The sequence below is a fragment of the Plasmodium gaboni genome, chromosome 12 (assembly GCF_001602025.1).
Source record: "Plasmodium gaboni strain SY75 chromosome 12, whole genome shotgun sequence".
NCBI classification, from domain to species: domain Eukaryota; phylum Apicomplexa; class Aconoidasida; order Haemosporida; family Plasmodiidae; genus Plasmodium; species Plasmodium gaboni.
In genome coordinates, this window is record NC_031492.1 from 674469 (window position 1) to 699468 (window position 25000).

The following is a 25000-nucleotide window of genomic DNA, read 5'->3' on the forward strand; positions in this document are numbered from 1 at the left end:
TTTATTTTTAAAATAAAAAAATTATATAAAATATAATATATTATAGAAAAATATTCATATTCTTATTTAGAAATAAGAAAAAAAAAAAAAAATTAAAAATAATATATAAATATATATAATCAAAATAATGAGGAAATAACCCATAAGGATATTTTAAAATTTTTTCTCCTTCCTTTTTTCTTTTGTGTTTTTTTTTTTTTTTTTTTTTTTTACACAAATATATTGTTTACAAATATTTGGAAAACGAGAAAAATAAGAAAAAGAAAATGTTATTAAGAGTTTTTCTATACTTTATACTAATAAAAATATATCAATGTTTTCATTTAAATTACAAAATATTATCCAAAAATAAGTATCACCAAAATTATGTAAAAAATATCCATTCAGTTAATTATATCCATAGGTTTCAACATATAAAATCTAGTCAAATTGAAAACAAACTTTTTTCTTTTTTTTCAAATTTGTTTAATAAGGATACCGATAAATTTAAATTAAGTAAATAACACTAAACAGAAGAAAATATATAATATATAAAATATTTATATATATAAATTTTAACAAGTACAATGTGTACACTATATATATTAAATAACTACACACATATACATATATTTATTATATATATATATATATATATATATATGTATGTTTGTATGTATGTATTTATTTATTTATTTATTTATTTATTTATACATCCATAAAATGAGTTTGTAAAACACTACTAGACATATATACATATAGTTGTAATATTTACCCTTCTTTTATTATATAGATAAAGAAGAAAAAGAATATTTAACAAGAATAGGAGTAAATGATACTAATGACTACAAACTATTAACAAAAGCCCATGAAGAATATATAGATACAGTTACTGATATTAAGAGCAAATTAAAATATAAGGATACCTTTTTTTTCATTACACAAAAACTTATTCAAAAAAATTTATATGATTTTAAACAAAAACAAAAATACAACATATTTGGGAAAGATGAATACACAAGCGAATTGTCTATTAATTATATAAAAAATTCAAATATTGAAGAAAAATTTAAAGAGCACATCCTAAAAAAATTAAATGATGAATTATATAGTAAGAAATATACCTTTCTAAGGATATTTAAATGGTACTAATGAATGAATATATGCTATAAACTGTTCACAATATGTATACATTATATATATATATATATGTTCTTTTTATGTGTGTAGGAAAAGCGCTTTAGATATTTTTAACATAAGTACATTAATGCTACCCGTTACAGCAATCGGTTTTTTTTTATCAAAAATGGGACTATTTTCAGTTGTTGTTAATATGTTACTGACCTCACATTTTTTAACATTCAAAAAAGATGAAAAGAGAAAAATGAAAATAAGCACCTTACTTTTAACAGCCGTACCGATAGTAATACACTCTTCAATAGGTTTTGTGTGTAATGGATTATTTTGGGAATACTTCAAGGTATAAAAAAAAAAAAAAAAGAAAACAATAAATACATACATACATACATATATATATATACATATATATATATATATATATTATTAAGATTGTAAAAAAAATAATTATCTTTTTAATGATTTTACATGATAATTAATATTTTGATTTCTTAAACATTGTATTGTATATAATGTTAATAATAATTCATACAATGATTTTATTTTCACATTATTATTATTATATTATATTCTTTCTTTTTTTTCTTAATAGTTTAATATACCAAATTTTATAAAAAAGGAAAATATCCTATCACTTTTCATTAATACACAGCTATATATAGCATCTTTAATATATTTTGTTAATAATGATGAAAATGAAGAAGAAGAAGAAAATGAAGAATATAATAATGATTATATGGATTTCAACGATGTGTTAAATGTAGATGAAAATACCTAAAAGATAAAAAATTATTCATTTAGAATTTTTATGTAATTTTTTTTTTCTTATATTTTTTTTATTATATTATTTATATGTTATTATTATTATTATTATTATTTAATTTTTTATTTTTTCATTTTTTTTTTTTTTTTTTTTTTTTTTCTTTTTGATAATTTAGTAAAATAACTCGTTTTATTAAAAAATTAAAAAATATATATATTATAATAGTAAATAAAAAAAAAAAAAAAAAAAGAAAAGAAAAAAGGAAAATTGTGTTTCACAATATTATATCTCTTATTAATAAAAAGAGTGTAATTATGAATATATATATTATATATATTTTTGTATGGGGAAATTTTATGGAATGGATAATTTTCTATTTATATATAGTTATTTATTAACAAGCCTATAAAATAACTTAATTATATTAGCTAGCCAATAATAGTCTTACAAGAATAATTATAATTAAATAAATAAGAGTGCATTATTTATAAGTTTTATGATATTTTGTTTTATAAAAACTAATTCCTTAATAATATATACAAGTATATAACAAATAAAATAATAATAATATTAATAATGAATAAATATATAGATAAAATTATATGGATTTTTATTTATTATCAAATTATTAATTAAAAATAAGTAAATAGATAACCAAATAAATATTTAAATAAATATATATATATATAATATATATAACAAACTGAATAAATGTGTAAATATATTTATATTCTCGTGGGAAAATCTATTAAATCGTAAAATTTAAAAAATGAGATATTACTTTTTAATTCTTTTAATCTATCAATAATTTTTATATTACCATGTTCATAAAAATTAAAAGAAAACGGTTCTTCAGATTCATCATATGTATTTTGTTGATAATTATTTTTTAGTATCTTACGAAGATCAAGTGAATCATATTTATGGTAATTTAAATATAAATGTTTTTCATTTTTATTTTCTTCATTTCCTATATTGTGATAAAAGTCCTTTTCACATAGCCTACAAAAAAAAAAAAAAAAAAAAAAAACACATATATATATATATAAATTAATTTATTCATTTATTTTTTCTTATAATGTTAACATGTGTGTACAAAATTTAATAGGAACAAAAATCAAGAACATATATCTATATGTATATTATATAATATTCATGCGTATGTGCATTAATATACATTTGTTTCATTATATTTATCACCATTGATTAAATACATAAAAATATATATATATATATATATATATATATATATATATATATGTATCCTAATTAAACTATGAAAATAAATAGATATACATTTTCAAATATATATATATATTTTTGATATTAATTAAAATATGATAAAAATATTTTCCTATTACCGGTACGAATCGATTTGACGCAAATATTTTCTTGTTATTTTGTCAATTTTTTTTTTTCGTAATATATTTTTTTCCTCATGTATTTCCCTTATAATACTTTAAAACAGAAAAGGGTTAAAAAAAAATATTAGTAATAAAGACAAAATATATAAATATAAATATATATATATATATTTAATTTTTATAAACTTATCTTTATATAAATACATTATAAAAAATAATGAATAGTTACTTTTGTGAATGTTGTGAAAGAAGATCTAGATTCAAATTATAGTTACTTTCAATAATTATTCTAATGTCTTTTTTTATGCACTCATAAAATTTAATTATAGTTCCTCTGTAATCTTCCTATGAGAAAAAAAAAAAAAAAAAAAAAAAAAAAAACAGCGCAAAATATATTTACTTATATATATAAATAATTTCTAGAATTTGAGTTATTCATTCAGTATTCTAATTACATACAATAATTTTTTATTATTTAAAATAAATAAATAAATATAAATATATATTTTTTTTTTAGGATACATACTATTAGCATATTCTTTATGGCATGCATTTCATCATTACTATGATGATAATCATTAATCATATCATTTTTCTATAAAGGTTAAACCAAGGTTGAGTTAAATAATTTATGTCATATGTATATAATATATATACTATATGAGTAACATCAAATTAGAAAATATATATGTATATAAATATATATATATATAATAATGATAATAAATTAGGTATATATATTCAGGTTCATACATATGTTAAATTAAAACATAACTAATAAATTAAAAAAAAATTATAATAATAATAAATAAATAATAGATAAATGCATATATTATATTTATTCAAATTCTTGTAAAAAAATAATTGCACAAAAAATAAAATATATATATATATATATATATATATATATATATATATAATATTTATTAGTAGATACAATTAAAAATCATACATGGTGATAAAATAAAACAAGGTTTATAAATTTTAAAAGATACATTTATTTTCATCATTGATAAGAAAAGAAGAAGACAACAAATTTTAAATTAAAAATAAATATATATCATAATAAACAAAAAAAAAAATAATAATAAAAAAAAATAATCATTAATCATAAATCATAAATCATTCTTTTTTGTCTTTCGAACAATGAAAGAAACATACACATAAACTTAAATTTTGTTCCTTATAAAAATATAAAGAAAGAAAGTTAAATAAAACACAAAAAAAGAATATAATAGAAATTTATTTACTTGGTGCAACTTCGTTAATGTTTTTAATTTCTCCTTTTTTCTTTTTATCTTCTTTGTTCTCTTACATAATATAGAATTCTTTAAAAATTTTCGATTATATCCTATAAATGAATAATAACATACATACATATTATTATATATATATATATATATTATATAAGAATAAGAAATATAGTTTAAATATGAGTATACAATTTAAGAGTTACATATATATAATATAATATTATCACACTTTTTATGGGTTATATAGTTATGTGATAGTATTCTTATATGTAACATAATAATGACATTATATAACTATATATATATATATATATATATATGTGCATATATCATTACATATAATACCATAACACTATATAAATTTTACCCAATTATAAGTATATTTTTATATATAAATTTAAATGAAGTTTCACAATTTTATACTACAATATAATCAACTAATATTAAATGAGCAAACATATATATGATCAAATAACAAATTAGTATATATAATCTTTTTAGGTAAGCTCAATTTTATAAGTGTAAAATTAATATATATAAATAAATATATATATATATATATATATATCATAACACTTTAGTATATTATCATATTATAATTTGTTATACCATATATGGTATATATTCTTATAATTTCATATTTCATTTAATTTGCTTACTTAGTGTTTTTCTAATATCCATTAGTAAAGTCGTACTATATAAGATTCTCCTCGAAAAATAAGCTTCATTTAATGTGTTACTATTTTTTAGTTTTATATTATTTATAAGGTATGGATCCTTATTATTATCATTAGTATAAAATGTTTTCTTTTTATTAATATATTCAATATTTTTATATAGATTATCACTTTCTTCTGTGCATGTTATTTCACTATTGTTATACATTTTATACATACTTAGATTATTTGTGAAATTATATAGTTTATCTTTTTTTCCATCCTCATCATTGTTATTATGTTCTTCTTCATCATCCCCCTCATTAATATATGTATCAAAATGATTTATTCTTGGTACAGTTTCATATGTTTGTATATGTTTAGTTTTATGTATCGATAATTTATCTCTCTTGTTTATATTATATATATCATTACTATTATTAGAAGATGAACTATTTTCTGGCTTAACATATTGTGTATGTTTTTTATTAATATTCTTATTATGATAATTTAAAGTATCATTATTACCTTGACATATATCATCATTTTTAATATATTCCGAATTTTCATAACAAATATATTTTGTATTATTAGGATTAATGGAAGAATCTAAATGCTTAAAATTAGTATCCTTATTATCACAACAATATTTATTATTATCACCATTATAATTTTTGTTATTATAATAATGATAATAAGCATCACACTTTTTATTATCATCATCATTATCATATTTTTCTTTACCATCATACATTTTATTATTATCATCATATTTTTCTTTACTATCATACATTTTATTATTATCATCATATTTTTCTTTACCATCATACATTTTATTATTATCATCATATTTTTCTTTACCATCATACATTTTATTATTATCATCATATTTTTCATTACCATCATACATTTTATTATTATCATCAATATTATTATTTATACCTTTCTTATCATTATTAGTATACGTATTTATATTAAATTCGCTCAAATAGTGTGAATCCCTTAGGATAATATATTTCTTTAAGGTATGGACAAAGTTATAACTATAACTTCTATTCTTTTCATTTATATAATTATTTTGATGAGTGGGTATATGATTATTGATTTTTTTTAATAAAGTACTCATTTTTTTATTTAGCATATAATACGAAAATTTGTTTTGTTCATATTTTTTCTTTTTTTCCTTTAGAGCCCAGAATTTCTTTAATTCTATTTTCATCTTATCATTTTCTTGTTTATGTTTGAATGATGAACATTCTAACTGTTCATTTTTATTTGTAAGTTGTTCATTTAATTTTAATAGATTATTAATTTTTTCATGTAAATTATATGAACTTTTATTTTTCTCTTTTTCAAAAATTAATTTCTTTTCCAATTCATAAATGTAGTTTTCTTGAGTTTCAGCATTCTCAACACCTGATTTTAACTTTTCCATTAATTTCTTATTTTTATTCTTTAAACATTCTATATCTTCATCTATTAAGCAAAACTGATTTCTTAAGAAATTCTTTATATTTAATATTATACTTTGAACAAAATATTCTATATATTTTTCATCAATTTTTTCAGTATTATAATTCCATGCGGTATATTTATTATGTAGAGTATATATATATTCTACACAACCATCATATATATTTGTATACTTTTCATTATTACTTTTTTTAATATTCTCTTTTAATTCTTTTAAAAAATTATTCAATAAGCTAAATTCTAAATATATATTATTCAAATGATCATTGTTATTATGAGTGTTCATTTTTGATAATTCAAAATATTAAATATATTTATATATAATATTATTATATATTTGTGTCTATTTCTATGATGGTAAATATATGGATACTTCTTATTTAATATGATTAATAATATTTTTATGCTTATATTTATTTTTCTATGTTATTATTTTCTTTCTTTATATAACCTGATTTACCTATGTAGGTATGCAACCCAAAAGTATTAATACATATATACATATATAAATACATACACATATATGTATACATAAACACTTACATATTTGCACACAGTTTATTTCATTATATAAGCTGTAATAAAAAATATATAGACCATAAAATGTAACATAAATATAAAATTAGATAAAATAATAAATTGCATACAAACCTTATACACATTACATGTATAAAAGTTGCATATCATACACTATTATGTTTTTCGTTAAAACTTTAAATTAATAACCTTGAATGTTAAGAAAGGACAAAAAAAAAAAAAAAAAAAAAAATAAAAAAAAAAAAAAAAAAAAAAAAAAAAAAAAAAAAAGCCCAGAATATAATTAATTTATAATTATATAAAAATTAACTACACTTATATTTAATTATTTATTTATTTATATTTTTTTTTTAAAATGAAAGGAATATAAAGTATAATAATATATAAATTTATATTCCTATAAATTTATTTTTATATGTACGTTGTTTTTACAAAAAGTATTGCATTTGTTACATAAAAATGGTAGGATTTCAAACAGGTAAAAGACAATAAGAAGAAAACAAATAAATAAAATAATTAATAAATATAAAAAAGTTAAAATGGCTTTTAATATTACAATTATATAATCCATTCATGTATATTAAAATATGTCATCTGTTCAAAATAATATATATATATATATATATATATATATATATGTATATATCTACATGTAATACATGCAAATTTGAACATTTTTATAACTTTTTTTCCTTAGAACAAATAAAGAAAATTTATTAATTTTTCGTTTCATTTGTTGTATTTTTTTTTTTAATATATTTGTAAAACAAAAAAAAAAAACAAAGTTATTTTTGCAAACGATCATACATCAAATGAGAGATGGAAAAAAAGGAACAAAAAAAAAAAATAATAATAACATTAGTTCAATTATATTATAACATGTAGTATAATTTAAGTGTAAAATAAATACAGTTTCGTCTTTTATGGAATTATATAATTTTAAAAAATATTTTATATATAATTCATAATATATATATATATATGTATATATTACCGTTGTAGAAGAAAAAAAAAAAAAAAAAAAAAAAAAAAGAATCAAATAAATAAATATGTGCAATTATATTTGGTTATATTAATTTATAACCATTTTATATTTTTGTAGAAATTAATTTGTATCATAATAACTAATAAATAAATATTATGATATATATATATTTTTTTTTAAATTATAATATTTTTAAAAATTCTTATTATAATTAAAAAATTAACTTTATATAAATCCTTCTTGTACTGTTACACTTTAGTTATATTTGTAAGAGGATAAAATGAAACACAATTTATTTTTATTTGATTATTCAAAGGGAGTTAATAATTGTAAAAAGATTAAATTTTTAATGTTGTAGAAATATTATATATATATTTGTGACTTATCCATTTATTATTACACTTATTTACTCTGTCAGGAATCACCATATAAGTAACATAAAAATAAATAAATAAATAAATATGTATATATATATATATATATATATGTTAGTAAAAAATGTTTAATCTAAATAAATAAATATATATATATATATATATATATATATATATATGTTAGTAAAAAAATGTTTAATCTAGTCTTTTTTTTTATTTTGAACATATATAAAATAGTTTCCAACATAAATATTATTACGATGATTTGCATACTGATATATATATTTTAAATCGTTAATAAGTATATGTTTTTAATAGGTTAAATTATAAAATACGTTACCTAATAATTTCAAAAAAAAAAAAAGAAAAAAAAAACATCTGTTTTTTAAAATAATAATGTTACAAGTTTACAAATGTTAGACTAATCTTTCGTATTAAAAGTTATTTAAAAAAAATAATAATAATAAAATAATTAAATAAATAAAATAATCATAAATATATATATTTGAAACAAATATATTTTAAAACAATACTTTTATCCTTATTTTCTATACTTTTTTTTTTTTTTTTTTTTCTTCAAGTCTTTTTCTTAATCTATATTATATATAAAAACATTTTTTTCTTTTTATTATTAAAAAAAATATTATATATGCATACATTTATATAATATATATCATAACCATTCAAATTCAAAAAAAAAATAAAACTCAATTATAATATATTTCATGTAGCCAAAAATATGTGTAAATATATATATATATATTGGTACTTATTTCATATATTATATTGAGGTTAAAATATTAAACTGTATGGGTTCTATAAACATTAGTGTATTAAAAATAAAATAATAATAATAATAATAATGTATGGTATAGTATTTTTTTTTAATATATATAATATTTATACACTTTGTATATATCTTTTATAAAAATACAAATATATATATATATCTTTTAATAAGGAATGCATCCAAATATATATGTATATATAATTATAAAGCATTTACCTTAATAATTTTAAATAAACACAAAAAAAAAAAAAAAAAACCATAAATATTTATACATATACATAAACATATACATCCATATCATCATAATAAATAACTCTATATTTATAACGGGTACGTATGTGTATATTCCAATTTATATTATTATTCCCCTATTATATATAAATATAAAACATATCATATATATTTATTATATATGATATAATATGCTGCTAAAAAAAAAAAAAGAATGAAAATATTTTAATAATTCAACTTTTTTTTTTTTTTTTTTTTTTTTTTTTTTTAACATTTCTAATACATATTTTATCTTTATTATTTAAAAAAAAAAAAATAGTTCACATATTGTCTTTTCAGATATAAGTATATATATATATATATATATATATATATGTGTGTTGGTTTAAAATATAGAATAAAACATAGGGGGTTAGGGGAAAATAAATAAATATTAAATATATATATTTATATATATTATATAAATAAATTCACTACAGGTATATTTATAAATATATGTATATATGTATATTTATATTATAAAATTAAGCTGTACGGTATCTTAGTCTTGATAATAAAAAATTTAAGAGTTCCTGTGGATAAATATATTCAATAACTTTAGAAGGATATAAACTATGAATTTCTTTATTATTTATATTATGAATAACCGAAATATATAATTCATCACCAACGTTGTGTAGATTTTTGATAACTATTCTATTACCTCTAGAACTTTTTTTTCTTCTTACATATCTTTTAAAATCATTAACTTTAATATTTAAATGTCCAGTTCTTCTAATATTTGTTTCTTCTACCCATTGTGGAGATTCATTTTTCAAGCTAGCCAAAAACTCCAATTTTTTATTTTTAATACGAACACTATAAACATCTTCAACATTTAATAAATTTCCATCATTAACGTGATTTTCATGTTTTACAGATTCATTATCTTCTTCATCACTTTTTTTTAAAGAATTGTCTGATAAAGATAAGTTCTTTTTATTTTCTAGTTTGTTAGTCAAACTTTTTCTACTCATTTTTCGTCTTGGTGCTAAGGAATTTCTACCTTTTGATTTAATACTATCTTCTTCTTGTGTTGGTGGTAATATATTATTTTTCACAATTTTCCCATCACCATTTGTCTCATTAGCTTTAGATAAATAATTTGTTTTTAAACTTTCCATCTTCTTCTTAAATGTTGTCAAATGTATTAAATTACTTTCGGGTTCCCAAGTATTCTCATCATCTGAATATCCTTTCCATTTTACTAAATAAATAAAACCATTTTTCTTTTTTTTTATTTCAAGTATATCACCAATTTCAAATTCTTCATCTGACCCTGTCATTTTTTCTTCTTTATTATAAAACTATTTTTATTTTGTATACAAGTATGTATAATGTGTATGTGTGTTCTTTGTTTGTTTGCTTGCTTGTTGTTTTTTTTTTTTTTTTCTCTTTTTTGGAGGATACTTTTTACACTATATTAACAAAACAAGGGTTATATATTCATAAATCAATATATATATATATGTATATATATATATATATATATTTAAATAATATGTATATATTTTATGAATAATATTGAAACATAATCTTTCTTAAACACACATATATAATTACACATACAATAAGATATATATATATATATATATAATAAATTCGGCCTTTTGGGGGTGTAAAAAAAAAAAAAAAAAAAAAAAAAAAAAAAAAAAAAAAATTTTATATAATAAAAATATCAAATGATAAAAAAAAAAAAAAAAAAAATGTAAAAAAATATCCTTTCAAATACTTAATTTTTTTTTTTTTTTTATTTTAAAAATTATTTCACAGTTTGTGAACATTTTATAAATACTTATTATTTTAAAAAAAATAAAAAAATAATTATATAAATTACATTTATATTTTTTATAATATACATAATATATAATTTAAATAAAAATAAGAAATTAACACATTCTTATGGAATATTCTCTTTCATTTTATTTATAATTTTTTTATTTTTTTTTTTTTACTATATACATATAAAAATGTAATATATATACACAAAATGTGATTTTTTTTATTATTTATATATATTTTTATAATATATAATAATAAAATTATGTATATATATATATATATAATTATATTCCTCCCATTTTTTTTCTTCTTATTGCAATTTAGAAATTTCACTGAAATAAATATAATATATATATATATTATATATATATTATATATATCATAAAATAATATTTCTTTTTTTTAATAATAATAAAAAAATAATAATTACTTTTTTTTTCCTTCCTTCCTCTTTTTTTTTTTTTTTTTCTTAACGCATATAATAATATATATTTAAGATATATATATTATATATGTATGTATGTATACAATATAATATTATAATATATAAATATATATATACTTCATTTTTAAATATAAATAATTAATTATTATATATAAATCATATATGCATACAAATAAAATTATAGTATATAATACAAATATGTATAAATTTTTTAAATGTGCTCGAATTATTTTTTTTTCGAAACTCGTTTCTTTTTGTTTTGCTCTCTTTATTCTAGTTATATATAATAATTTCAAAAATAAAAGAAAGAATAAAAAAATAAAAAAAAAAATAAAATAAAATAAAAAAATATAATATTATACAAATATAAATACATACATATATTTATATATATATATATATAAATATTTATATAATAAATGTAAGAAATAAAAGTATAAAGGAATACCTAATAGGAAAAGGAAAAAAAAAAAAAAATTATAATAAATTTATATATAATAAGAAATTATTAGTATTTAGTATTAAAAAAAAAAAAAAAGAAAAAGAAAAAAAAGTAGACTTTATTTTTAATATAAAAAAGAATTCAATTATTTAAAAAAGTGTATGTAAATATTATTATTATGTATTAGTACATATATCCCTTTTTTTATATTTTATTTTAAAAATTTTATATCTAAATGTTATTATTTAATTTGTTTTATGATATGTAATAAAATAATATAATAATTAAATATATATAAATATGTATTGTATTTTATTATATATTATGTAATAAATACCATATAATAATATCTAAAAATAATATAAAAAAAAGAAAACAAAAAAAAAAGAATTACATATATATATGAGAACAAAAAAATTATTAGTATAAAAACCTTTTCTTGCCTATTTTGGTGTCCTAAAAAATTTCTTTATTTCAAATAAAAAAATTATAAATATATATTATATATTTGTATTCATTTTTTTTCACATATATAATATATATATTATTAAAAAAGGATATATAAATTTTTATTTTATAAATGTATAAAAAAAATTAATATATTATTTAATATTTAAAACTTGTACACATTTATAATAATTACACTTATTAAAAATAACAGTTATTTATATTTTCTTATTTATTTATTTATTAATTTTTTTTTTTTTTTTTTTTGTTGTTGCTATAATAGTATCTATATAAAGGAAACTAATTTTAGTAATAATAAAAAAAAATATTAAATTCCAAAATTTTTTTTTTTTTTATTATCTTATGAAATATATATATTATATATAAATAAAATATGTACGGTGTTTAGATGAAACCTAATATTAAAAAAAAAAAAAAAAGAAAGAAAGTAAAAAAAAAAAATATATTCATTAAGTAAAATAAAAAAAATATATTTTTTTGAATATATTAAAGTATAATATTTATACCCATTTATATTATCAATAAATATTAGTTAATTTTAAAACCTTTTAATTATTATATATATATATATATGCATTTATTTATGTAGTATATATTTTGTTGTTCTTTAATATATGTAACTGCAAAACTAATATGTAAGGCAAATTATATATTATATTTTTTAAAATTATTTCCCTAAAAAAATAATAATACATATAAAATAAAACTACTGTATAGAATTTTGTAAATTAATAATTGTTAGGTTTCTAATTTTTTCAATTATTAGATGTATAAGGAAAATACAATTATATATATAGAAAGATATATAACTCTTTTATAAATATACAATATTTTAATGTTTATAAAAAAAAAAAAAAAAAAAAAAAATTATTAAAAATTTTTTTTTTAATGCATAATATATGTATTTATCTATTACATTTTAATTGATAGATTAATCGTATTCTTGAGACTCATACTAGCATAAACCTAAATGTGTAAATTAATATCATGATGTTCTATATATATATATTTCATAAATGATAAAGAATAATTATATTATAACATATTATTATTATATAATTTTAATATATATAACTAATTTTTTTTTTGTTCTTTTTATAAAATGACGATTACACAAAAATTTTAAATAATAAAAAAAAAAATACTAGATTTATTATAAACATTTTAGTTATGAAAGAGAAAAAAAAATATATATATATATATATATTTATTTATTTATATATTTTACTATTTCTTTTATTTATTATTATAAAAATTTTATAATTAAGTTAAATAACCTTAACATACAGTGAACTTTAATAATATATAAGATATTATTCTTTACATGAAAATTTAATTACTATAAGTATTCATAAATGTTATATATATATATATATATATATATATATATATATATATGTATGCATTTATAGATGTAGATAAATGTATATATAATATTTAATCTTTAAAATATGCTACTTTTATATTCTGAACAAATAATAAAACATACTAAAAAATTAATTATTAATTATTACTAAAACATAGAAAAATATTTATCTAATTAATGAATGATATTTTTTTTTTCTTTTTTTTTTAAACGAATTATAGTGTGCATAACACATCAGAAAAATACATTTTAATTATTAATTTAAAAAAATAAATAAACAGTTGTGCATATAATATTATAACAAAAAAATAATTTTAGAAATTATAAATAAATATATATATATATATATATAATAATTATTATTATATTTCTAAGATTTTAAAAAATAGTTGTACCTACAAATACACACAATTATGTAACTTATTTTATTTTATTATTTTTTTTTTTTTTATATTTATTAACTCTTATTTTATTATTATTATTATTTTTTTTTTTTTCATCTTGTTTTCCATTTATTTCCTTCTTATTTGTTGATACATATGTTACACATAGTATTTGGTAGCTATTATTTTTCTTATATTAATATTATCAAAAAGACATGTTTTAAATAGACATGGAAAAATATATATACATATATATATACAACTATTTTTCAAATAAATATATTATATAAACCTCATGTTTAATTAAATATTATTTATTATAATTTTTTTTTCTCTCTCATATCTAACAGGCAATTTAAAAAATGTGTGTATATATACCTTTAGTGGTTTATAACGTTAAAAAATGAAAAAGATTTTTGAAAAAAAAAAAGAATATATATATTTAATAATATAAGAATATAAATAAAAAATTAGTTATATTATATCATTAACTCTTTCTATTCATAATTATTATTTTTTTATATATTTTAAATAATTTAAATATTCATAAGAATGTTTAGGAAAAACAAAAAAAAAAAAAAAAATAATAAAATAAAATAAAAATAAAAATAAAATAAAAATAAAATAAAAATAAAATAAAAATAAAATAAAAATAAAATAAAAATAAAATAAAATAAAAATAAAATAAAAATAAAAATAAAATAAAAATAAAAAGTCTTTGTTATTTAGTGTTTTAAATATACATATTAAGAACAATATACTTTAAAATTAAATCTAAAATAAAAATAACAAATAAACAAAATAATAATATATAAAACAAAATCATTTTTTCTTTTTTTTTTATTTATTATTATAAAAAGAAACGTTTAACCTTCAAAATAAAATTATTATATATATAATATATATTTGAAGCCAAATGTTCTTTGTTTTCTTTTACATCTTTATATTTATAACATATGATTTCTTTTTTTTTTCTTTTTCTTAAGAAATCAATTGGTATCAACCTGTAGACATAGTTCTTTTTCTTGTTTTTCTGAGAGAATCATTAAATTCTACATTTTTCACTTTACTCAAACTTCTTCGTGATGTATTAACTTCCTGATTAGTATTTTTTTTTTTTAATAGATTTTCTTCGTATGCATGCCTTTGTCTTTTGGTTACATTATTATTAGGAACATATTCAAACATACTTTTTCTCTTTTTCTTTTCAATTTTTAATTCATAAGAATGGTTGTTTAGTTTTATATCCTTTTTAAAATCTTCATAAAATATATCCTTAAAAGTACTAGCTAAAGGATATGTAGTATTATTTGTAGATTGTTTTAGAATTTCTTGAAATAAAAAGGATGGAGTTATCCATTCAACATCTCCATCTTCATAAGTTACAACAAAAAAATTATTATTATTTTCGTCCTTTATTTGTTCTGTAACTGTACCAACAAAAGTACCATTAGTAAATTCTCTTTGAAATTTTGTTTTTCCTAATTCTACTCCTATAAGGGGGATAAAATTATTTAATTTACACGGTTTTTCATAGCTCTTCAAATCATTCTTTTTGTCATCCAAATCATTTGACACATCATTTGATACATCATTTGACATATCATTTGACATATCCTTTGACATATCATTTGACATATCTTTTGACATATCTTTTGACATATCATTTAATGTATCATTTAATGTATCCTTTCTTAGATCCTTTAATATGTCATTTTCTTCATGCTGGTCCTTCATTTTTTCTATACTACAGTTATCTATTTCTTCTCTTGGCAAAAAAGTATTTTTATATAATATATGCATATCCTTTGAATAGCAATCATCATGACATTTTTCTTCAATCGAGTGATCGTTTATCTTTTCATTCATATGCTCTTTTGTACCACAATCAATAACTTCTTTGTTTTGATATTCACAATTTCCGACCTGTTCTTCAGCTAAGTGTACAATTTGATTATTTAGGATATGGTTATTTTCTTGTGTGATAATATTACTCTTTTCAACAGTGTCATTATTAAATGATGGACTCATAATTTTATAAAAGGATTCATTATATTCCTTATTCGTTTTGGTACAACTACCATTGTGAATACTAGTTCTAGTTGGTGTAACATTATTATAATTTAATTCCAAGTTCATATCCTTATTAACTCTATCTAGTATCATACTATCATTTTCTGTTGCATGTTGCAAATATACTCTGTTCAATTCTTTTTTCCTGTACTCTTTTACAGTATTAGCTAGTTCTCTTATTACTGATTGGATAAATTCACTGGATGTTTTAAATAAATCTTCGTCAGTTAAGTAATCATTATAATTAGCTTCAAAATGCATTTTTGTTACTCTACAAATTATTGCTTTTGCTAAATCGTGATGTTTACTATAACAATTTGTACAAACAGATAATTTTTTTAAGTGATCATTTAAAGGCAAAGATGGTTCAAGTGTACTTAAGCCTTTTGAAAAATCTTTTATTAAAGGAAATCCTAATATTTTCTTGCTTAATTTCATCATATAGCTACAATACATATTACTATAATTGTTATTATTTTGGCATTCTTTTTCATACTTTTTCATTTCCTTTAAATTTCTAATTATATTGTTAGATTTATTATATAATGTTTTTTCGTACGTACTTGATATACATGAATTTATTTCATTACAAATACTATGATTATCTACCCTTTCATACATTGATTTATTATCTATCAAACTTACTGATTTATCTTCTTCTCCTTTTAATGTACTACAATATTCAGGATTTGTTAATTGATTATTATGGTTATTTTGAATAATCCTATCTTCTAGTTTTTCGACTTGCCTACACGTTGTATTTTCATTAATATCTTCTTCTTTTTTATTCTTCTCACAATCATTAATTTTTGTATAATTCTTTTCTTCATTCATTTGTATAAAATTATCTATATACTTTTTGTTTTCCATTAAAAAAGCTAATGTTCTTTTCCTGATTTTCATAGTATTCAAAACATTTCTATCATTCAAAAATGAATCCACCTTTTCTGTACTATCCAATAAATCTTCTAATTTTTTCTTATAATCTATTAATAAATGAAGTTCAAAACTATTTTCAAAAATATGTTTTAAATCATCAAGCTTAACAGATTCATCTTCGCTTCTTTTATTTTCAAAAACATTCATTTCATCATCTATTTTTTCCAAAAAACTATTTACATATTCTTTATTTTTAAATAAATCATCGATATTTTCTTTACACTGTAGAAGTTTTCTTATATTTTCCAAGCCTTCCAAATATTTCTGCTTATCATTATTTTCAACAGAAAAAAAATTATTATTATTCACATCTTTAATTACAATTTCGTTTGATTTGTTTATTTTGTTCACATCGTTTATATTATCTGCGTTATCTAAACTGTTACCATTATTAGTTTTATCTATGTTGTTAGAGTTATTAGCGCTACAAGAAATGTTTGAATTATTAGCGCTATAAGAAATGTTTGAATTATTAACACCATAAGAAATGTTTGAATTATTAACACCATAAGAAATGTTTGAATTATTAACACCATAAGAAATGTTTGAATTATTAGTACTATAAGAAATGTTTGAATTATTAACGCCAAAAGAAATATTTGAATTATTAGGGTTATCTAGATTATCCTTATTATCTATATTATCAATACTATTAGAATTATGTATATTATCAATACTATTAGAATTATTTATATTATCAGTACTATTAGAATTATTTATATTATCAGTACTATTAGAATTATTTATATTATCAGTACTATTAGAATTATTTATATTATCAATACTATTAGAATTATCTATATTATCAGTACTATTAGAATTATTTATACTATCCACAGCATTAGATTTCTTTTCATTATTCACAGTATTTAAATTATCCCCATTTAAATCATCTAAAAGTTGAATGAACCTCTTTTGATTTTCCTTTTCTATATAATCTACAAACTCCTTTTGTTTTATAATATTAAAACAAAATTGAAGACAACCAGAACAAAACCATTCATAATTTTCATTAACTTCTGTGTTAAATTTATGTACACACTTTAAATGATACACATGATTACATCCTGAACATAAAATGAAATTATTACCATCAGTATTGACATTATGCATACATATATTACAAGTGATATGATTTTTTAATAAATTATATTTTTCTACAATGTCATCCATTCCATTAAAAACTATTTCTCTAGATGTATTTAATTTATATAATCTATAAAAATAGTTATTTTTTATGAATTCATTTAAACATATATCATTAACTTTTTCAAACCATTCAAAACCAAAATCAGCAAAAATTTCTTCCCCTGGATGAATTTCAACACCTGGAATTGATGTTAGAATAATATGTGGCCATCCATCCAGATATACTAATTGCCATTCAGAATTAATTCTGAAATCAAAGTTGTTAAATACACTACATGTTTTATAATGATTTACTAAAGACATTTCATTAAACATATAAGATGAATCTACAGCATATGTATAATTATCTGGAAGTATTATTAAATTATTTATATCTCTTGACTTTTTATTATTTTCATTTGTTTTGCACTTATTAATATAACTATTAATGTTATTATAATCTGTCATAACTACATTGGAAACGGGCTTAATCTTATCAATCTTTCTATTTGACATAGTTTCCTCTGTAGTATTACTATTTATATTATTGTTACCATTTAAAATGTGAGGACTATTATAAATGTTTGTATTATTTATATTATTTTTTTCATGAGCCTTAACTTTATTCATCACAGTTGATCCAACTTGACTAGGATAATTTTGTTCTTCATCTAACTCAACTTCATTAATAAAAACGACATGTTTCCTATCATTAAATACTTTCTTATTGAATGCTAAAGCAAACATATATTGATGTTTTTCTTGTGACAATTCTTTATTATTAGCTACATAACCTGTATATTCGCCAAATATAACTCTATCATCAGTAGCATTAATTTTTTTACCTGTATATACAACAGAATAACAATCTTCATTATAAGGAGTACACAACCTAATAGGATGTTTATGATCTTTTAATTCTACAACTTTAATATCAGGATGTATTCTTCCATGTAATAATGTATCATATATTTCTTCATACAATTTTTTATTTCTATTTTTATAAATTGCATTATGTTGGTTTTCAAAAAAAGGTGCATGAATAAATGGAGTCCATTCCTTTTTGTTACTTGACCATCCACAACCAAAATAGCTAGATTTGGAATTATAAAATTTTTTCATTTTATGACTAAAATAGGCTCGTTCAATTTTAGAATCTTTAGATAATACTTGTGCTTTTACATATTTTTTATTTCTCTTTTTAGCTATATCTTCAATTTTACATATAACCATTTGTTTTTCATCTAAAAGTTTCTTTATTTGTTTCATTCTTAACTTTTCTTGTAGCTTTTCTTCTTTATCACGTTTATTTGTTGTTTTCACAGAATTTCCATGAAATAAATTTAAATCAATAATAATTTTACCTTGTTCTTGTAATTTCTTTTTCCTCTTTAAATATTTTACATATTTAGAATCATCTGTAGAATAAGATGCATTATCACTTTCGTTATAATCATAATCTTTTTCATTTGTATTATTTGATAGTAAAGCTTTATTTGCATAATCCATTTTATAAATCTCCTTATTTTTTATATTATCACCATTGGAAGTTATATTATCATTTGGTAAATCACACAAATCCTTATCTTTAATATATTCCTTTTCTGGGTTATTATTAAAATTAGGATCTTTCATATTATTCACATTTGATAAATTATATGGATATATATTTGTATCGCTTATAACATTACTTATTACATTTTGTTCATTTCTAATATTATTTTCTTCTTCTACAGATGTAGAATTGATCATTGTATTATTAAACGTATTATTAATCTGTATAGATGAATATATATCATTTTTACAGCTTTCTTTATTATGTACATTTATATCATTTTGACAATTATTATCTACCTCCTTTGGAACACCATTATCATCCAATATGTTATTAGTTATATTATCTTTCAAATTGTTATCATCATTTTTGTTGTTATTTTGTGTATTATCATTAATGTTGTTGTTATTTTGTGTATTATCATTAATACTGTTATTATTTTGTGTATTATCTTCAATGTTGTTATTTTGTGTATTATCATTAATGTTGTTATTATTTTGTGTATTATCTTCAATGTTGTTATTAATTTGTGTATTATCTTCAATGTTGTTATTATTTTGTGTATTATCATCAATGTTGTTATTATTTTGTGCATTATCATCAATTTTATTATCGTCATTCATTTTCATTCCTTCTTCATCAGAAAACCCCCCCTTTTGTCTTGTATTTCTTTTTCGTCGATTCGCATTTACTTCAAAACTCCTTCTAACATTTCTCTTTTTCTTTTCATATATAGTATCTTTAATTTTGCTTGCTCTTACATCACATGTAGAATTTATTCTATCATTTTTTTTATATGAATTCCTTGTTATCGATTTATTTTGAGAAAGTCTCTTTTTATTTGTTACGTTTGTTTTTCGCTGTACAGAGGATTTTTTATGTACCACTGTTCTTTTAGGAATATTTCTTTTTTCGGGTTCGATATTATTATTATTATCTATAACATTTTCATTTTCATAAATATGATTATCATAATCATTATCATCATTATAATAATAATTATTTCTTACTTTGACGCTTTCATAAGTTTTACTTTTTTTTATAATATTATTATTATTACTGTTATTATTCAGGTTACTATTGATGTTATTGCTACTATGATGATCATCATGACCATCATCATTTTTATTATCATTTCTTGATCGTATATTTTTGGCTGTATCCTTTTTTATACCCATATCCTTGGTATGTTCTAATATAGTTTGCATTATTTTTTCATTAGACATTCTAGTAATAGAAGTTAATTCTGATTTATATTTTGAAACAGATATAACTCCCTTTCTATGATTTACTTTTTCAAGACTACTATTTTCTTCATTTAATATATCATTCTCAATTTTATTTTCAATTTGTTCAGTTATACTATTATTATTTTTTAAATACATTGTAGTCTTCATCTTATTATTATTATTATTATTACTATCATCATCATCATCAATACATATATGTAATACACTTTTTAAACATTTAAAACAATGATAAATATTTTCTACCTTTTTCCCGTCATCCATTCTTTCTTTATTCATTCGTTCTTTACTTAAAAAAAAAGAAACATATTTATATAAATTTGAATTTCTTCTTACTCTTAATCCATTCACTATTTCTTTTTTCCCTTCTTCACTTAAATAGGGTTTATAATTAGATCTTGATAAAGCATTACAAATATCAAGAAAAAAATCTACTCTATATGTTTCAATATTATAATTATATACAAATTTTTTTTTATCACACTCTTCTATTTTTTTCTTTGATTCTTCACATGTGCAATTAATTTTATTCAAATCAACCACTTGTTTAACATCATCATCAATTTCAAAAACTTTATTTTCATTACCTTCATTTATTTCACTTAGTATTTCATCATCTGACTTTTCGCTCAATTTTAGCATATTAGCTAGGTTGCTCAATATTTTAGATTCATATTTCAATGGTGATATACTCATATTGTTATCTCTCAAAAAAATTAAATATAAATATAAATATAAACACAACTATTATAGAAAAATATAAATTTAAGATGGGGCATAAAGATATATATAGATAGATAGATATATGCCTTTGTTTATATATATATATATATATATATATACAAAATAAATATTATACAATAAAAAAACAAAAAGATATTTACATATATTTTAATATATTTTCATTTTCCTCTCTTTCATCATATATGATCATTCTTCAAAGAAAACATAAAAATTAACACTCTTATTATGATATTAAATTGAATTAGTTAACACATAACTTTTCTTTCATATATATATATATATATATATATATATATGGAAATGCATATAAATATGTACATATATTTATAAATTTACACAAAATTTGATATTCCTCAAAATATATAGCTTTTTACTTTCTTGTTACTTATATTATTCTTCACCTTTAATATACCATTGCACTTTCTAAATAACATATATGAACATTTGTTTATATAAATAAATAAATAAATATATATATATATATAACTTTATATATTTGCTATATTCTTTATTATTGTTATTTTAAAGATGCATCATTTTTAAATTATTAAATATAAAACACAAACAAATAATATATATTACACATATATAAATTAATATATACATATAATATGGTAGAAAAAAATGTTTTCATATATAAAGCACATTATAAATATATACATATATATAGACAATATCTCTGTATTTTAATTAATAAATTATTTAAAAAAAGAAGATAAAAAAATAAAAAAGAAAAATGAAATACATAAATATAAACTAAAAAATGGAATGAAAAAATATTCCAACATTTTTGGTTCTTTTTAAATTGTATTTCATTTATTTATACAACTAAAAAAAAAAAAAAAAAAAAAAAAAAAAATCTACATACAAATGTATTTATGTATATATATTAGAAATATATAATAGCAATATTTTTTATTATATTTTATATGTATATTAATAAACATATATATAATAAATTTATGTTTATATATGTACAATTAAATATATACGTACACATAGCAACAAAATGAAACAAAATTGTTACAATTTAATTAAAAATACACAAGCATATGCAAATATATTGGGATGAGAAATATCAAAAACATAAATATTTATATATTTTTTTTTTCAATGGTTTTTTATATATATTTAAAGATAAACACAATTTTATGATATTTGTCGTTAATTTTTATTATATATATATATATATATATATATATGCAATACACTTTATTATTTTTTATTTTTTTTTTTTATTCTATAATACTTTGTTTTGTTTTATTCTGTTTTATGCTATTCTCTATTTTATTCTATTGTATTATTTTATTTATTTTTTTTTTCTGTATTATAATAAAAATATAAATGTATTTTATTTTATGTATTTACAATGTGTATGCATAATTATGCATCATTCTGTTAAAAAATATGAAGGCACAGATGTTGAATAAAAAAAAGAAAAAAAGAAATTGTATCCATAAACATATCATATAAATACTGTAAAACGTTTAAATACTTCTTTCAAATACTTTGCTTTTATTCATACAAAAATTAATACATTTCCTTTTGTTTATCTGTTGCCTTCAATTATTATTATTTTTTTTTTTCTTCTTTTATTGTAAGCTCCTTTTTTTAATAAAATTTTATGTTGATGTATTCATTTAGAAACTTCACTTTTTTTTTTTATAAATATAAAAAAATAAATATACATAATAATTATAAAATAAACAAAACAAAAAAGAATAATTTATAAACAATAAATGAACACCAGTGTATTTTTTTTTTTATATTTTATTATTATTTTTTTCTTTTTGTACTTTTTATATGAATCTTCAATGTAATATTCATAAAAATATATTTAAAATATAAAACAAAAAGTACTTTATTACTTTTCTTTTCTATAATTTTTTTTTCTTTTATATATTGAATAAAATATAATTAATATTATATAATTATACACATGTAAAAAAAAAAAAAAAAAAAAAAAAAGAAAAAGAAAAGAAAAAAAAATACTAATTTTTTTTTAAAAAAAGAAAGATGCTTTTTTTCATTATATTAATATGTTTATATATAGTCAACCATATATTAAAATTTTTTTCATAAAATTAATATATGTAATAAGAAATATTATTATTATAAAATTATATACTCATACACAAAAATATATATATATATATATATATATATATAATTACATATATAATATATTTATTATATAAATAAATAAAAAGTTGGGTACACATATAATATATTAGTTTTATATACCTAATAATTATTTCATATATATTTATAATATATATATGAAATATTTAATAAACCCTAAAAATTTAATAATATTTCATTATATATATAATATGTATATTTTTTTTTTTTTTTTCTTTAAATATTTAAAAAATTTTGAAATATTTTTATATGAACACGCAATGTATCTTTTTATTTATGTACATAATTATAAGTGCCTTAATAATATTAAAAAAAAATATATATAATATATATATATATATATATATATATATAATATTTATATGTACTGTATATATATAATATATTACATATATGTTTAATATTATTATGTAAACTGGGAACATAATATATATATATATATATATATATGTATAAACAAAATAAATACGTAACATTAATAATAATCTTAAAATATAAAATATGGTGTATTTTATTATTTAATTTTTCCCAAATATTTAATATATATATTATTGTAAATGAGAAAAAAATGCTTATTATTAAGAAAAAAAAAAATATATTTTCATATTTATTACCATGTAATTTTTTAATTCCTAAAACTATTATGGATATAAAAAAATAATAATAATAAAATATATTCTTAATAATTAAAAGTAAAATAAAAAA

The 25000-nt window shown here is 17.4% G+C and overlaps 4 protein-coding genes across 4 annotated transcripts; 1 reads left to right on the plus strand and 3 right to left on the minus strand.

Moving 5' to 3' along the window:
• Nucleotides 1–266: 266 nt before the first annotated feature.
• On the plus strand, nucleotides 267–1894 carry PGSY75_1220600 (hypothetical protein; the record flags this gene model as incomplete). The annotated part of the gene is made up of 4 exons (XM_018786785.1): nucleotides 267–495; nucleotides 773–1124; nucleotides 1210–1459; nucleotides 1709–1894. The coding sequence occupies 4 exons, from the start codon at nucleotides 267–269 to the stop codon at nucleotides 1892–1894; spliced, it is 1017 nt and encodes a 338-aa protein (XP_018640650.1).
• A 710-nt stretch (nucleotides 1895–2604) lies between these two features.
• PGSY75_1220700 (hypothetical protein) lies at nucleotides 2605–6911 on the minus strand (the record flags this gene model as incomplete). Its single annotated transcript, XM_018786786.1, has 6 exons — nucleotides 2605–2881; nucleotides 3241–3336; nucleotides 3473–3588; nucleotides 3770–3838; nucleotides 4494–4594; nucleotides 5156–6911. 6 exons carry the CDS (start codon nucleotides 6909–6911, stop codon nucleotides 2605–2607), a joined length of 2415 nt encoding a protein of 804 aa, XP_018640651.1.
• A 3155-nt stretch (nucleotides 6912–10066) lies between these two features.
• On the minus strand, nucleotides 10067–10867 carry PGSY75_1220900 (heterochromatin protein 1; the record flags this gene model as incomplete). The annotated part of the gene is made up of 1 exon (XM_018786787.1): nucleotides 10067–10867. One exon carries the CDS (start codon nucleotides 10865–10867, stop codon nucleotides 10067–10069), a length of 801 nt encoding a protein of 266 aa, XP_018640652.1.
• Nucleotides 10868–15466: 4599 nt separating this feature from the next.
• On the minus strand, nucleotides 15467–22105 carry PGSY75_1221000 (histone-lysine N-methyltransferase, H3 lysine-4 specific; the record flags this gene model as incomplete). The annotated part of the gene is made up of 1 exon (XM_018786788.1): nucleotides 15467–22105. The coding sequence occupies one exon, from the start codon at nucleotides 22103–22105 to the stop codon at nucleotides 15467–15469; it is 6639 nt and encodes a 2212-aa protein (XP_018640653.1).
• Nucleotides 22106–25000: the final 2895 nt, after the last annotated feature.